Consider the following 14,494-nt stretch of genomic DNA (forward strand, 5'->3'; position numbering starts at 1 on the left):
AGTATACACATTTCCTTTAGATTTAACTTTTCCAGTATTTTAATTTTTATGAATTTCATGATTTTTAACATAAAGATATGTTTTGTCCCTTATCTCAAGAATCAGTGACAGTTCAGTTGTCTGTAATGTGATTATTTATTTTTTGGTATGAATTCAGTATAGCTGTAGGTTCATCATAGTTTACTAAATAGCAATTTATAGACCTCATATTCAGAGACAGCAATCTGTACTATGTACCTGGTGAACACTGACATACAGTGAACACACATGCTCTCTTTATCTGCTGTTTTGAAATCCTGAATCCTGATATGAGACTTTTCAACATATTGTAATTTTCTCAGAAGCTGTGAACTGTCAGGTAATAAACTTTCCAGCAGTGGACACTGTGCTGGCACAGTAAGGGAGGTGCTAAGCAGCCTGTATCCTATCAGTGACAGAGGAATATCTTTGGAGATGTTTGGCCCTACAGAGGGCTGGTTCACGCAGTCAGGATAGGCCCCATGACCCCCTGGTACAACAACGGGTTCATTCTTTGCTCCGCTGCTGACCTCATTGTCTCTTTGTGAAATGAAAATCCAGAGTTGCATTCTGCTCAATGGTCTCGTGTTAGACAGATGGTGGTGTGGAGCATCTCTGCTGTGATGGAGGTGAGTGGATGAGAGTGACCTAGCAGCTACAGCCAAGAAATCTTAAACCCGATCTGAGCAAGGAAAGCATGGTGAGTCACAGTGTGCTCAAATTTAAAGGCATAAAATATACTCTTATTTTTGGCAAGATGTTCTTTATTTAGTGTAGTGCATATTGTTACAGTAGGTTGTGAACACTATGAAACCTCAGAGGCTTCCTAAAAGACAATGAAGCTCATCAGTATCACCAGATTAAGAAGTTATGCAGACAACACACTACAGTCATTTGTGTTAGTCAACAAACTGATGAGAACCTGTTTGTGCTTTTTGATGACTGCACCTTTTACCAAGAAGTGGGTATGCCTTTCAAGATTATGTAGCATTATTTAAAGGATTATTTTGGGCCATCAATTACACTATTTTAAAGTGAGTAAGGTGAAATTAATTAATATAAAATTAAATCATCATAATACTTTTCATAGTACTACCATTGCTCTGATATGGTATTGGTTTGTTTTCATGTTCATTTGCATGTGAGAATATTCTGAATTAGACCTCTAATCTTGAGTTTTTCTGTATTTTCATAATGTTACATAGTATGTCTCACATACACACAGAAGTAGTATGTAATATGTAGTATGAGTACAAGTAAGGTCTTGGTTCATTAATTCTACATTACACCAGAGGTGTAAACCAGATTTATTTTATAATGGCTGAATGTGATACTGGGGTTGATCATGGCAGTAATTATGTTACAGAGTCTCAGTAGAGATGCTGTGGCGGTGATTGAGAATGCTGTGGCAATCAGACACTCTTTCCATGCAGAGCAGCTGCGGGTTGACAGGGTTGAAGCAGGCCAAAATAATCCCACCTGGATCAGAGAGCTACAGTTTCTCCACCCAAGCAAGTCTATACAAACATTCATTTGAGCAGAAATGTGTTTCTTAAAAGCACCAGAAATGTGAGGGATTCAATATTCAAAAATAACAAATTTAAGTAATGTACTCACAATTTTCATTATTGAAAATAATACAGTGGCTCCAAAGATTATTTGGACCCTTAAAGGGTTTGTTCACCCCTTTCAATTTTACTCACCCTCATGCCATCCCAGATGTGTATGACTTTCTTTCTTCAGCAGGACACAAGCAGAGATTTTTAGAAGAATATCTCAGCTCTGTTGGTCCTCACAATGCAAGTGAATGGCGACCAGAACTCGGGAGGTCCAAAAAGGACATAAAGGCAGCATAAAGGTAATCCATATGACTCCAATGGTTAAATCCATGTCTTCAGAAGTAATATGATAGGTGTGGTTTAGAAACAGATAAATATTTAAGTCCTTTTTTACTATAAATCTCCACCTTTGACCAGCCCCAACCAGTAGGTGGCTGAATGTGAAAGTGAAAGTGGAGGTTATAGTAAAAAAAAAAGAAAAAGACATATATATTGATCTGTTTCTCACCCACACCTGTCATATCGCTTCTGAAGACATGGATTAAACCACTGGAGTCGCATGGATTTCTTTTATGCTGCCTTTATGTCCTTTTTGGAGCTTCAGAGTTCTGGCCACCATTCATTTGCATTGTATGGACCTACAGAGCTGACATACTCTTCTAAAAATCTTTATTTGTGTTCTGCAGAAGAAAGAAAGTCATCTATATGGGATGGCATGAGGGTGAGTAAATTATGAGAGAATCTTCATTTTTGTGAATCTATTCCTTTATGCCACACTATAAATATGTATGATCAAAAAAATATCTAACCAAGTGTCAATTATTTTAAAGACAGATAGTGCAAACACACTTTTTAAGCATAAAAATAAGTTTGTTTGGTTTTAAATTAATAAAACCATATTCTGTCCAACATTAACATACATTCTAGTGGAACTACACATGTAATTGCAAGGACACCTGCGTGAACTTGAGGGAAACTGACTTCATACATCTACTTAAAAATGACTTTGAGACTAGATGGTTATAAGTAATGGTAAAAATGGTTAAGAAAAGTGATGTAAGTTCTGATAAAATTTCTAGCATCATTTGTTTGTTGGTAGCAATTTGCTATTTGTATCTTATTAATGAAATTGATAACATTTTTTAGTGTGGCTTAAGTGTCCAAATACTTTTGGGGCCACTGTATATTGTTCATAATTGTAAAACAGATGCCCACATGCTTAACTTGTGTGCATTAATACATGTTAGTTTTCATTTAGTGTCTGGCAAAGTGTCGACCCACAAACTGAGGAGAGTGTTAGCAGCTCTGTGTGTACTTTGTGTGCTGGGAGGTGTTGTCGTTGGAGTTTGGTTCATAGGTAATGTGTTTAATATTTTAAAGCTTTGGTCAAATTTGCGCACTTATAATGTAAAAATGTGGATTCATGAAATGAACTTTGTTTGATATTTTCCAGTAAAACTTCTCTTAAGATCTAACCAGGCTCAGAATCCTGCAAGCCTAGGAGACACCAAAGACACATCCTTTTGCAATGTAACTGAGGACATCTCTGTGACAGACCCCAGGAAAGGTATTTGCCCTAGTGCCTTGTTTTGTGAGTGGTGTCCTTTAATTCATACTCAATAGAGACCTAGCAGTTTAAACACAGCACAGCAGACATTCATCCTAACACAGTGTCGGCACCACAAACAAAGAGACATAAACAACGGCCAATCTAACATGCCTACCAGAGAGTTGTACCATGGCTATGCAAACAAAAAATTATGTTCTCTATCATACAGTTTACAGTCTTAAAGTCTGACACCACATTGAAAATCTGTGATTAAAAACTGTATTTAAATCTGAAAATAACGTTTACATTTTTAAAACAAGGCAACATTATGGTGTAAAATGAAAAATAAATATTTTAAACTGCACTATTTCTAGGGCCCTAATAAACAATGTTATAATGTTGTACACCCACGTCTGATACCACGTTGACAATCTGGGATTCAAAATCTGCAAATAAAAAGGGCCCCACTGTATTTTACTTTGGGGACAGCAACAACACATCAACAAAGACTGCAACATATCCTGTACATAAATTCAATTACAAATCCAAATACCATAAACCATATCTAAAAATCCTGTCCACTGTGCTATGCTGATGAGGAGGGATTTTGATTGAATGGGGCTCAGTGTTTTACAGGATCAGTGCTGAGAACTCTATTCTGGAGATCCAGCTGGAGAAGCTACAGACATGGCTGCCCGTGTGTTATGAGAGGTGGAACTCTTCTCTGGGAACACTTGTATGTCGACAGCTGGGCTACCTGAGGTGAGCATGCTGACAGCCAAATCACACATACACACTTGCAGCTCTCAGCACCTTTTACTTGAGTACCAGCTGTGGCTGTTTTCTGTAAGTCACCCATTCATAGAGTGACAGCTGTGTTGAAATGTACTTTGAAGTCACATTTATTTCTAATTCAAAACATGATGTGTGCAGTGTACAGACATTTGGAGGAATTAAAGGAAAAAAAATAATGTTCTGTCATCATTTACTCACACTCATATCACCACAAACCTGTGTGATTTTCTTGTTTCCATGGAACACAACAGAAGAGAGCTGCTCTTGTCTATACAACGAAAATGGGCAGAGCTGTCAACGCTCCAAAACGGACAAAAAGCACATTGAACGTTCCATAAACATACTAAATACAACTTGTGCACTAATTTCCAAGTCTTTTGAAGACATATGATAGCATTGTGTAAGGAGTAGACAGAATTCTGAGTCGCTTTTTGGTGGAAACATGCACTCCACCGCAGCTTTGAAATCTCATTCGTACTTCCATTTAATTGAAAGCTGTTGTTTGTTGTAGAAGACTTCGAATATAGCATACAAGTCATGTGGACTACGTGTGGAGGTCGAAAGTTCTGCTGCTGAAATTGTTATGTGCTTACCGAAATTTGAATCACTGCCCCCCCAGTGGCCAAAGCTGGAAGTGTTGTTTAGGTTAAATGTCCACAGGGTGGCGCCAAAAGCGAGTTTAATTTTTAGGTGTAAATTATGTAATACAATCACAGGAATGCAAATGTTCAGGGTACATGAACATTTGGAAGCAGCATGTCGAATTCCTGTGTGATCATTGAGGGCCATGATCTCCTCTTCTTTTTTAGATTATCAAAGCACAAAGGGGTTAATCTAACTGATATTGGGCCAAACTACACAGATGGATTTGTCCAAATTACCTCAGAATACCAAAGCAACTTGGAGAGTTTATGGCGTTTCAGGTACTTTTTGGTCTAAAGGCTGAAATACAAATAATTTTAATTGATGCCAGAACGGCAACTGACACAACTTTAGTCTGTTGTTTATTTCTACTACAGGGGAAGCTGTAGCACAGGAAAAGTTATAGCTTTAAAATGTTTTGGTGAGTAATAATGTCTGAAAAAATACATACTATTCACATATACCCTCTGTCTGAGGCTGGGCATTGGGGGTTTGCTTCATTTAGAGTGCGGGACCAGAGCAAAGTTGCCGAGGATTATTGGAGGAGTGGAAGCCACATTAGGAAGATGGCCCTGGCAAGTGAGTCTCTACTACATCAACCGCCACACCTGTGGAGGATCCATCATCACAAACCAATGGATAGTTACAGCTGCTCACTGTGTCCACAAGTAAGATTCTTTACTTAGAATAACCAAGAATTACTATTCATATTTACCATTTGTGACAATTACAGGACAGTGTAGAGTACAGTGTATAATAATACCGATTTCTCAGTCAAATCACATGAGTGAAATTAGGGGAAAGACTGACAATAGTGTTGGAATGTGGTGCAATATACAGTGCAATGGATACAAAAAGTAAAGGCCTAAATAGATTACAGGCAACATACAGTAATACACAATACTACTAGCCCTAGAACCAGAGTTTCCCACAGTTATGCATTGGGCTCTGCTGTGAAATTAATAATAAATACATTAGGTACAATTTAATCACATTAGGCACAATTTTAGCTTCAAAAAAGGACACTCAACAGAGACTGCCCTCTTGTCAGTAGCTGAAACCCTGTGACTGGTGAGAGCTTACTCCAAATCATCCGTCCTCATTCTCCTTGACTTGTCTGCTGCCTTCGACACAGTGAACCGCAAGATCCTCCTATCCACACTCTCTGACCTTGGCATCGCAGGAACTGCGCTTGGATGGTTTGAGTCTCGATATCTCACTGGCAGATCGTTCAAGGTCTCCAGGAGAGGAGAGGTGTCCAAGACACACCAGCTGACCACTGGGGTTCCTCAAGTGTCAGTGCTTGGACCCCTCCTCTTCTCAATGTACACAACACTCACTATTCATCTTGGTTCAACTAAACTAACACCAACCAGAACAGCCTGGAACCTGGGAGTGGTGGTAGATCACCAGCTTTATTTCACTGCACACATCTCATCATCCACCCAGTCTTGCAGATTTGTGCTTTACAACATCAGACAAAATCAGACCTTTCTTGTCTGAATGTGCTACACAGCTCCTGGTCCAAGCTCTGGTCATTTCAAGACTGGACTACTGCAATTCTCTGTTGGCTGGCTTTCCAGCTAACACAATTAAGCCATTGCAGATGGTCCAGAATGCAGCAGCACGTCTGGTCTTCAATCAGCCAAAAAGCCTCCTTGATTTCACTCAACTGGCTACCTGTAGTTGCCCGCATAAAATTGCAAGTAATTTAATCATAAACACATTGGTTGTATACAGTGCATCCGGAAAGTATTCACAGCGCTTCACTTTTTCCACATTTTGTTATGTTACAGCCTTATTCCAAAATGGATTAAATTCATTATTTTCCTCAAAATTCTACAAACAATACCCCATAATGACAACGTGAAATAAGTTTGTTTGAAATCTTTGCACATTTATTAAAAATAAAAATAAAAGAATAAAAAAAAAAAAAATCACATGTACATAAGTATTCACAGCCTTTGCTCAATACTTGTTGAAGCACCTTTGGCACCAATTACAGCCTCAAGAATTTTTGAGTATGATGCTACAAGCTTGGCACACCTATTTTTGGGCAGTTTCTCCCATTCTTCTTTGCAGGACCTCTCAAGCTCCATCAGGTTGGATGGGGAGCGTCGGTGCACAGCCATTTTCAGATCTCTCCAGATATGTTCAATCGGGTTCAAGTCTGGGCTCTGGCTGGGCCACTCAAGGACATTCACAGAGTTGTCCCGTAGCCACACCTTTGTTATCTTGGTTGTGTGCTTAGGGTTGTTGTCCTGTTGGAAGATGAACCTTCGCCCCAGTCTGAGGTCCAGAGCGCTCTGGAGCAGGTTTTCATCAAGGATGTCTCTGTACATTGCTGCATTCATCTTTCCCTCAATCCTGACTAGCCTCCAAGTTCCTGCCGCTGAAAAACATCCCCACAGCATGATGTTGCCACTACCATGCTTCACTGTAGGGCTGGTATTGGCCAGGTGATGAGCGGTGCCTGGTTTCCTCCAGACATGACGCTTGCCATTCAGGCCAAAGAGTTCAATCTTTGTTTCTCATGGTCTGAGAGTCCTTCAGGTGCCTTTTGGCAAACTCTAGGCGGGCTGTCATGTGCCTTTTACTGAGGAGTGGCTTCCATCTGGCCACTGTACCATACAGGCCTGATTGGTGGAGTGCTGCAGAGATTGTTGTTCTTCTGGAAGGTTCTCCTCTCTCCACAGAGAAATGCTGGAGCTCTGTCAGAGTGACCATCGGGTTCTTGGTCACCTCCCTGACTAAGGCCCTTCTCCCCCGATCGCTCAGTTTGGCTCTAGGAAGAGTCCTGGTGGTTCCAAACTTCTTCCATTTATGGATGATGGAGGCCACTGTGCTCATTGGGACCTTCAATGCTGCAGAAATTTTTCTGTACACTTCCCCAGATCTGTGCCTCTATACAATCCTGTCTCGGAGGTCTACAGACAATTCCTTGGACTTCAACTGTGGGACCTTATATAGACAGGTGTGTGCCTTTCCAAATCATGTCCAATCAACTGAATTTACCACAGGTGGACTCCTATCAAGTTGTAGAAACATCTCAAGGATGATCAGTGGAAACAGGATGCACCTGAGCTCAATTTTGAGTGTCATGGCAAAGGTTGTGAATACTTATGTACATGTGATTTTTTTTCGTTTTTTATTTTTAAAAAATTTGCAAAGATTTCAAACAAACTTCTTTCATGATGTCATTATGGGGTATATGGGGTAATTTTGAGGAAAATAATGAATTTAATCCATTTTGGAATAAGGCTGTAACATAACAAAATGTGGAAAAAGGGAAGTGCTGTGAATATTTTCCAGATGCACTGTAGATATGAATGGTGATGACATGACAAAAAAGTCACACCCACAAAGCATAAATGAGATGGAGTTTAATGCAGTTCACAATTGGTCAAAACACAAAATTGACTAGAGCATACATTTGAGCCAGGGCTCGACATTAAGCATTGTCATGTGCTTATCCTCCAGACAAGTAAATTGGTCAATCACTTGTCCGAGTAAAAAAATTACTTGTCCGGAGAGAAAAAAGGACATTTAAGTTACATGATCAAGGAACATGTCAAAGTTTGTGCTGTATATTTTTCTAAAAGTATGCCCAACCTAATAGTGTACCGATGCAATCAACTCAATTCTCTGTTACAGAAATGTAAACTGCACTGGGTAGGGGTCTACCATGTACAATAAAGGCTACACATTATCACAATACCAAAATTTCAGTAGTCTGTAGTCAAATTTTACAATTCTCAATACCAGCTTCAAAACCACAACAAATAATAATACTAACTAATATGTTAATTATGGAAGAATGGTTTCAAGTTCTTAAGTAATTATTCAAGAATAGTAAACGGTCAGAAATAAAATAACAATAAAAAACAGCAATTAATAGAAACAGATGAAAAATAATAGAAAACAAATTAAGAAAATTCAGTGGTTTTTTTAACAGCTTTAAAAGATTTTAACAGCAGTAGGCTATCAAGTTTTCAAGTAAACATTCAGAATGAAATGCAACATAAAACTACTACAGGTCTTTACTGTATGATTATAATACATTAGTACTTTTTAAAACTACTAAAGTTAGTCAAGAGCAGTGAGTGTTTTCTTGTTATGGTTGTTTGGTTATTATAATGACACACTAGACAGCAGCAGGTCTATTAGCTTACATTTGTACTTACAAGTTCGACATTTTAATACAAATCCGCTTTTTTTCTCCACTGTTTACGTTCACTTTAGACATCACTCTGTGTTTACATGAATACCTCACCTCAAAATTTTGAAGTGTATTTGACAGTTCAGCATTTTCATAACACGTGCATGTTCAGCACACACACATACGCCACCTGTCAATCAAACAGGGTGCAGCTGTTACTAGATCGCTTGCGAATTATAAATTACCTGCTCTTGATTACTTTCAACAGCAGAATAAAAATATGAAATTTCTAATAAGTGACACAGGCCTAGGCTATCACAAATATATATGGTTATTTTTTTGTTATTGATGTTTTAATCAGTCTGCTTGTCCGGTCAGGCAAGTAAAATTCTCTTTCACTTGCCCCTTCAAAAATCCACTTGTCCTGGACAAGCGTTACTGGTGAGCCCTGTGAGCAATCAAAGAAATGAAGCAAAAGGGGTTACTTTTGTTGAACTTGCTCCTCAGATGCTGAAAATAGTTATGATGTCAGAGCCACTGGTAATAACATTAATGGTTCCAGTGCGTGTGTGTGTGTTTGTGTGTGTGAGTATGTGCGCGTACAGCGGGGGGTGGGGCTGAGGCTGACTGACTCGGAGTGAGAGGTGCTTTGCCGAAGCACGGGGGCAAAACACAATGTTAGAGATCTTTTATGCTATTATGAGAAGTGTAAAAATATTTTCAGTTCATTATGAAACTGTGGCAGGACAAATTAGACTGTGGCAGGCTGCCAGAGTCTAGGTAATTAATGGGAAGCACTGCTCTTACTTCAATTAATTTCTTCAGGTCTATGCTCCAACTCGCTCACTGCGATCTATGAACGAGCGACGCCTGGTGGTCCCATCACAAAGAGGCTCAAAGTCTATTACACGATCATTCACTTTCTTTGATCTTCTGTGTTGGAATAAACTTCCAACCTCAACACAATCTGCTGTTACCTTCTCAACATTCAAGGACCAGCTGAAAACACATCTGTTCCACGAGCACTTAACCAACCCATATTAATTGTACTTACCACTGCACTCAACGTGCACTTAATGTACAAAAAAAAAAAAAAAAAAATCCTTTCTTCTGTGCTAGCATCTTTACTACTCCAGCCACTGTGAGAACGTGGCAGTCCTGTACCGCAAATGTTGTTGACTTTGTATGACAAATTGCTTGCTATGTGTCTCATTTGTAAGTCACTTTGGATAAAAGTGTCTGCTAAATGACTAAATGTAAATGTAAATGATTTGCTTTCTTATTGAAGCTATAGGCTACCTCAGGTGTCCAGTTGGGTGGTTTATGCTGGTATTGTAACTCGCAATTCAGCTAAACTGGCCCAATATCAAGGCTTTGCTGTGGAGAGAATCATCTACAACAAGAATTACAATCACAGGACTCATGACAATGATATCGCTTTGGTGAAGTTAAGAACTCCTTTGAATTTCTCAGGTGATCAATGTACTTTATTAATTGAATGTTCAGTATACTGTATGTGCTACTTTGTGTGCTTTCAGTTATGATTTGAAAGTCATGTAAATTGAATGCAGTTAATTGTATAAAAAAAATAACATGGTGAAAAAAATTAACACTACTAATAATGACCCCTGATCCTATGCAAATCCTAAAATAAGCAATTTTCCTACCAACAAGGCAATGAAGTTTGCACTCAAGCTTCTTGCCACTTTCATGTTTTTGCAAGTCACAGTCAGCAGGGGGCAGTCAATGCAGTTTCAGCTGTACAGACAACAAACCGCCAGCTGTTTAATGGATTAGTTCACTCAAAAATTAAAATTCTCTCATCATTTACTCACCCTCGTGTCATTCTAGGTGTGTATGATTTTCTTTCTTCGGCAGAATACATTTGAAGAAAAACAGAAAAATATCTTAGCAAGTGGATGGTGATCAGACCTTCAAAGCTCCAAAAATCACAGACAGTCTGCATAAAGGTCATCCATAAGAGTCCAGTGGTTAAATTAATGTCTTCTAAAGTGACACAATCACTTTGAACTATAAATCACATTAACTATAAATCATCGCTTATGGTCAGCAGCAGTAGAGGTCACAGGCACAGGCCTTAAAATGAAACCCGAACCTGACCTGTACCCAAGACCATGTGGCCGAACCCTACCTGGCCCGAATGATACTGTCAGATTTTAAGCCCGAACCCGAAATTGCTTACTATCTAATTTCTTCTCCTAGCAAGTACTGTTGCAATTGGCTATATTTTATGTAAGCATATAGGCAACATTCGTAATAGTACTGAAACAGTAAACATACACAGTTTTAACAATGCACAGCAGCCCCTTAGTACACTAGAGCAGAAGGGGAAAAAAGCATTGCTTTACCATTTATTTGCTGAAACTTCACTTGGTGCAGAACAATCTGGAATAAAATGAAACAATGCAACAGTCCCCTCTATGCAGCCTGAACTGGTTTAGAATGTTGAATCATTGTGAAAACTGCGCTGAAAACAATCTAGACACAGCGCAAAGAATGAAACAGAGCGCAGGTGTCTCAACATGGGTTTTTGACAATTTGAAGTTTTTTTAACTTGACATGGTGTTTAAAATATGCCGGTCCTGCGCGAGACACTGAAGAAAAAGCGAGACGCGGTGCAAATGTCAAAGACTTTTGTCCAGCATGTGTTTAAACAATGGGAAAACAGACGCGCACAAAAACACATGCGGTGTGAACGGCCCCTAACTCGTCCGTTCGCACGTGTCTGTGAGAAAGCGCGTGCGTGAAACAAGTTCGGTAAGCCTGTTTATTTTTTCATTAATTACAAACGTCCATCCCGAAACCCGTCGGGCTCTCAGGTCCTGTCGGGTTGCAGTCCTCTAAGCAGCAGTATGTACGTTCACAGCACGAAAGGGCTGAGTTCACGCGGCCTCTCGTGTGACGTATTCGCGTTGGCATGCTACGGACATAATCTCACATTTTTCTCTCGGTTGAGACATCCAGGAGAAGCACACAAATGCACCATTGTGAGTAAAGAAACAGATCCAAATACAGATCTAAACCAAAACCAATTAAGCTTCTGTACAGTGTTCCTCCTACTCAGTTGTAAACAGCGCTGCTCTTCCGGGTGTGCTGCACATGCGTCAGTTCTCATGTGTTTACGTCACACACGCATACCGCTGCTGACCGGAAGCGATGATTTATAACTAAAAAGTACTTAAATACTGATATTTTTTCAACCAAAAGTGATCATGTAGCTTTAGAAGACATTAATTTAACCACTGGAATCGTATGGATGATATTTATGCTGACTGTCTGTGTTTTTTGGAGCTTCAAAGGTCTGATCACCATCCACTTACATTTTAAGGACCTACTGAGCTGAGATATTTTTCTTTTTTTCCCCTTTTTTTTTCAAATGTGTTATGCTGAAGAAAGAAAGTCATACACACCTGGGGTGGCATGAGGGGGAGTAAATGATGAGGGAATTTTCATTTTTGTGTGAACTATTCTTTAAAGACAGCTGGACGTAGCACAACAGAATTAAGGGGTCTTGAGATGCATTTTTCAAAGTTTCAAACTGCATTTAACTTGATTAAAAACATTTTTAAAACATTTTTATTGTGTGAGATGCTTAAAACCAGTGAAACATGATGCAACCACAGTGCGCCACTCTAAATGTATCCACGAAGACTGATGCAAGATCACATCCTATAAGTCTACATGGCTCAGAAAAACTCAAGTGCAAAATAGATTTCTGTGGACTGTAGGCCAGTGATAGGCTAATGTTCAATGATATGGAAATAAAAAAACAATATTCTAATGCCTTCTATAGCCATCTTTTGTCTAATCAATGCTTTACTCATTTGACTTAATAATGTAATGTCTTCTTTGAATTATATGAAAACTTATATTTATTCAATTATATTTAGAATTATTTTGATTATAATATATATTGAATTATCTCTATTTGGGGGCCATTCTCAGCAAATATTGATATATAAGAATAATTTGATTAATCTGCCTATCATGTCAAAACAATTTATTTGATTATTACCCCTAATTACTGATTCTCCTAGGTTTCAAAATACCTCAAATATAGAATGTTTGGTTTTATATAAAGTTTACTTTCACATTTCTTCATTTATATCCAGATACCATCAGACCAGTGTGTTTCCCACAGTATGACCATGATCTTCCAGGAGGGATGCAGTGCTGGATCTCTGGTTGGGGATATACACAGCCTGATGATGGTACTGTTATTTTATAAATGTAATGTCTCATTCAGAAACTTAATTATGATTTAGTTGTCATGAGATAAACAACTGTATTGTAAGTAAATGTAAATTCTTTAATTTTTTTTTCTTTTTTCTTTTCTTTTTGCAGTTCATGTACCAGAGGTTCTTAAAGAGGCACCTGTACCATTGATAAGTACAAAGAAATGTAATAGCTCTTGCATGTATAATGGAGAAATCACCCCTCGAATGCTTTGTGCAGGCTATACAGAAGGAAAAGTAGATGCGTGTCAGGTGAGCCCCAAAACTACTCAAATAGCATATTATGTGGAGAATGTCCTTACTAAAATATATATATTTTTTTTTTCAAATAAATGTGTTAGAGGAAGTAGTGCTCAATTTCCATTTTCTTAGGGGGACAGTGGAGGTCCTCTGGTTTGCCAGGATGATAATGTCTGGAGGCTGGTGGGTGTTGTTAGCTGGGGAACAGGCTGTGCTGAGCTGAACCATCCAGGTGTTTACACCAAAGTGGCTGAGTTTTTAGAGTGGATTTATGAGATTTTAGAGGTAGGTGAATGAAGTTGTCTTAATGGACTTCATTAATTATGCTTGAAAGAAAAAAACACAGCTGATAATTATGTACAATTAACTTTATTTTGTGGTTCCTGTTCTAGAGGTACTAAAGACTGGTGTTTGATAGCACAACAAAGAGAGAGAGGACATCTCATATTGCTGGACTATTTTTAAGATGTGGTATTTTATTTTTATTTTACTATTTTGTATAGCCTCAACATTACAGGTAAATATTACATTTAGATGTTTGTATATTAAATGTTTGTGTTGTGTTACTAAAAAAAAAAAAAAAAAAAAAAAAAGAATCTTTTGATTTTACCTTGTTCATTTATTATTATTATTATTATTATTTTACATTTATAGCATGTGATAATCTGTTTATTGTTTTTTTATCTAATAAACTGAATGAAAAGATACCATGCAGATACTGCATTGTATAAGGCAGGTGGGGAGAAAGCTTTTTAAAGTTTTATTCTCTCTCTTTCTCGTTTAAGTCCACTGGATTGTTAAAGGACTGTCATAGTTGTAGCTGTAGCAGTTTTTCAGTTCTGGTCAAACTGGACATTATTTGTGACAGAATTACATACAGTATAAGATTAGTCTACTGGATATGAATCTACATAAAAATTTAATATATATTGCTTGTTCAGATTTCTATTTGTTTGACAGTACCATTCTAATTTTATCCCCTTTTCTCCCAATTTGGAATGCCCAATTCCCACTACTTAGTAGGTCCTCATAGTGGTGCGGTTATTCACCTCAATCCGGGTGGTGGAGGACAAGTCTCAGTTGCCTCCGCTTCTGAGACAGTCAATCCGTGCATCTAATCACGTGGCTCGTTGTGTATGACACCACAGAGATTCCGCATGTGGAGGCTCACGCTACTCTCGCACGCACAACTTAACACGCACCCCATTGAGAGCGAGAACCACTAATCACGACCACGAGGAGGTTACCCCATGTGACTCTACCCTCCCTAGCAACC

The 14,494-nt window shown here is 38.5% G+C and overlaps 1 protein-coding gene across 1 annotated transcript; it reads left to right on the forward strand.

Moving 5' to 3' along the window:
• The first annotated feature begins 635 nt into the window (after window positions 1-635).
• tmprss5 (transmembrane serine protease 5) lies at window positions 636-13,737 on the forward strand. The gene is made up of 13 exons (XM_051679891.1): window positions 636-647; window positions 1,385-1,529; window positions 2,836-2,934; window positions 3,031-3,144; window positions 3,753-3,888; window positions 4,731-4,844; window positions 4,941-4,984; window positions 5,069-5,231; window positions 10,011-10,195; window positions 12,856-12,954; window positions 13,088-13,230; window positions 13,351-13,503; window positions 13,611-13,737. The coding sequence occupies exons 1-13, from the start codon at window positions 642-644 to the stop codon at window positions 13,617-13,619; spliced, it is 1,410 nt and encodes a 469-aa protein (XP_051535851.1). The 5' UTR covers window positions 636-641; the 3' UTR covers window positions 13,620-13,737.
• Window positions 13,738-14,494: the final 757 nt, after the last annotated feature.

The sequence above is a fragment of the Myxocyprinus asiaticus genome, chromosome 39, assembly GCF_019703515.2.
Source record: "Myxocyprinus asiaticus isolate MX2 ecotype Aquarium Trade chromosome 39, UBuf_Myxa_2, whole genome shotgun sequence".
Classification (NCBI taxonomy): Eukaryota; Metazoa; Chordata; class Actinopteri; order Cypriniformes; family Catostomidae; genus Myxocyprinus; species Myxocyprinus asiaticus.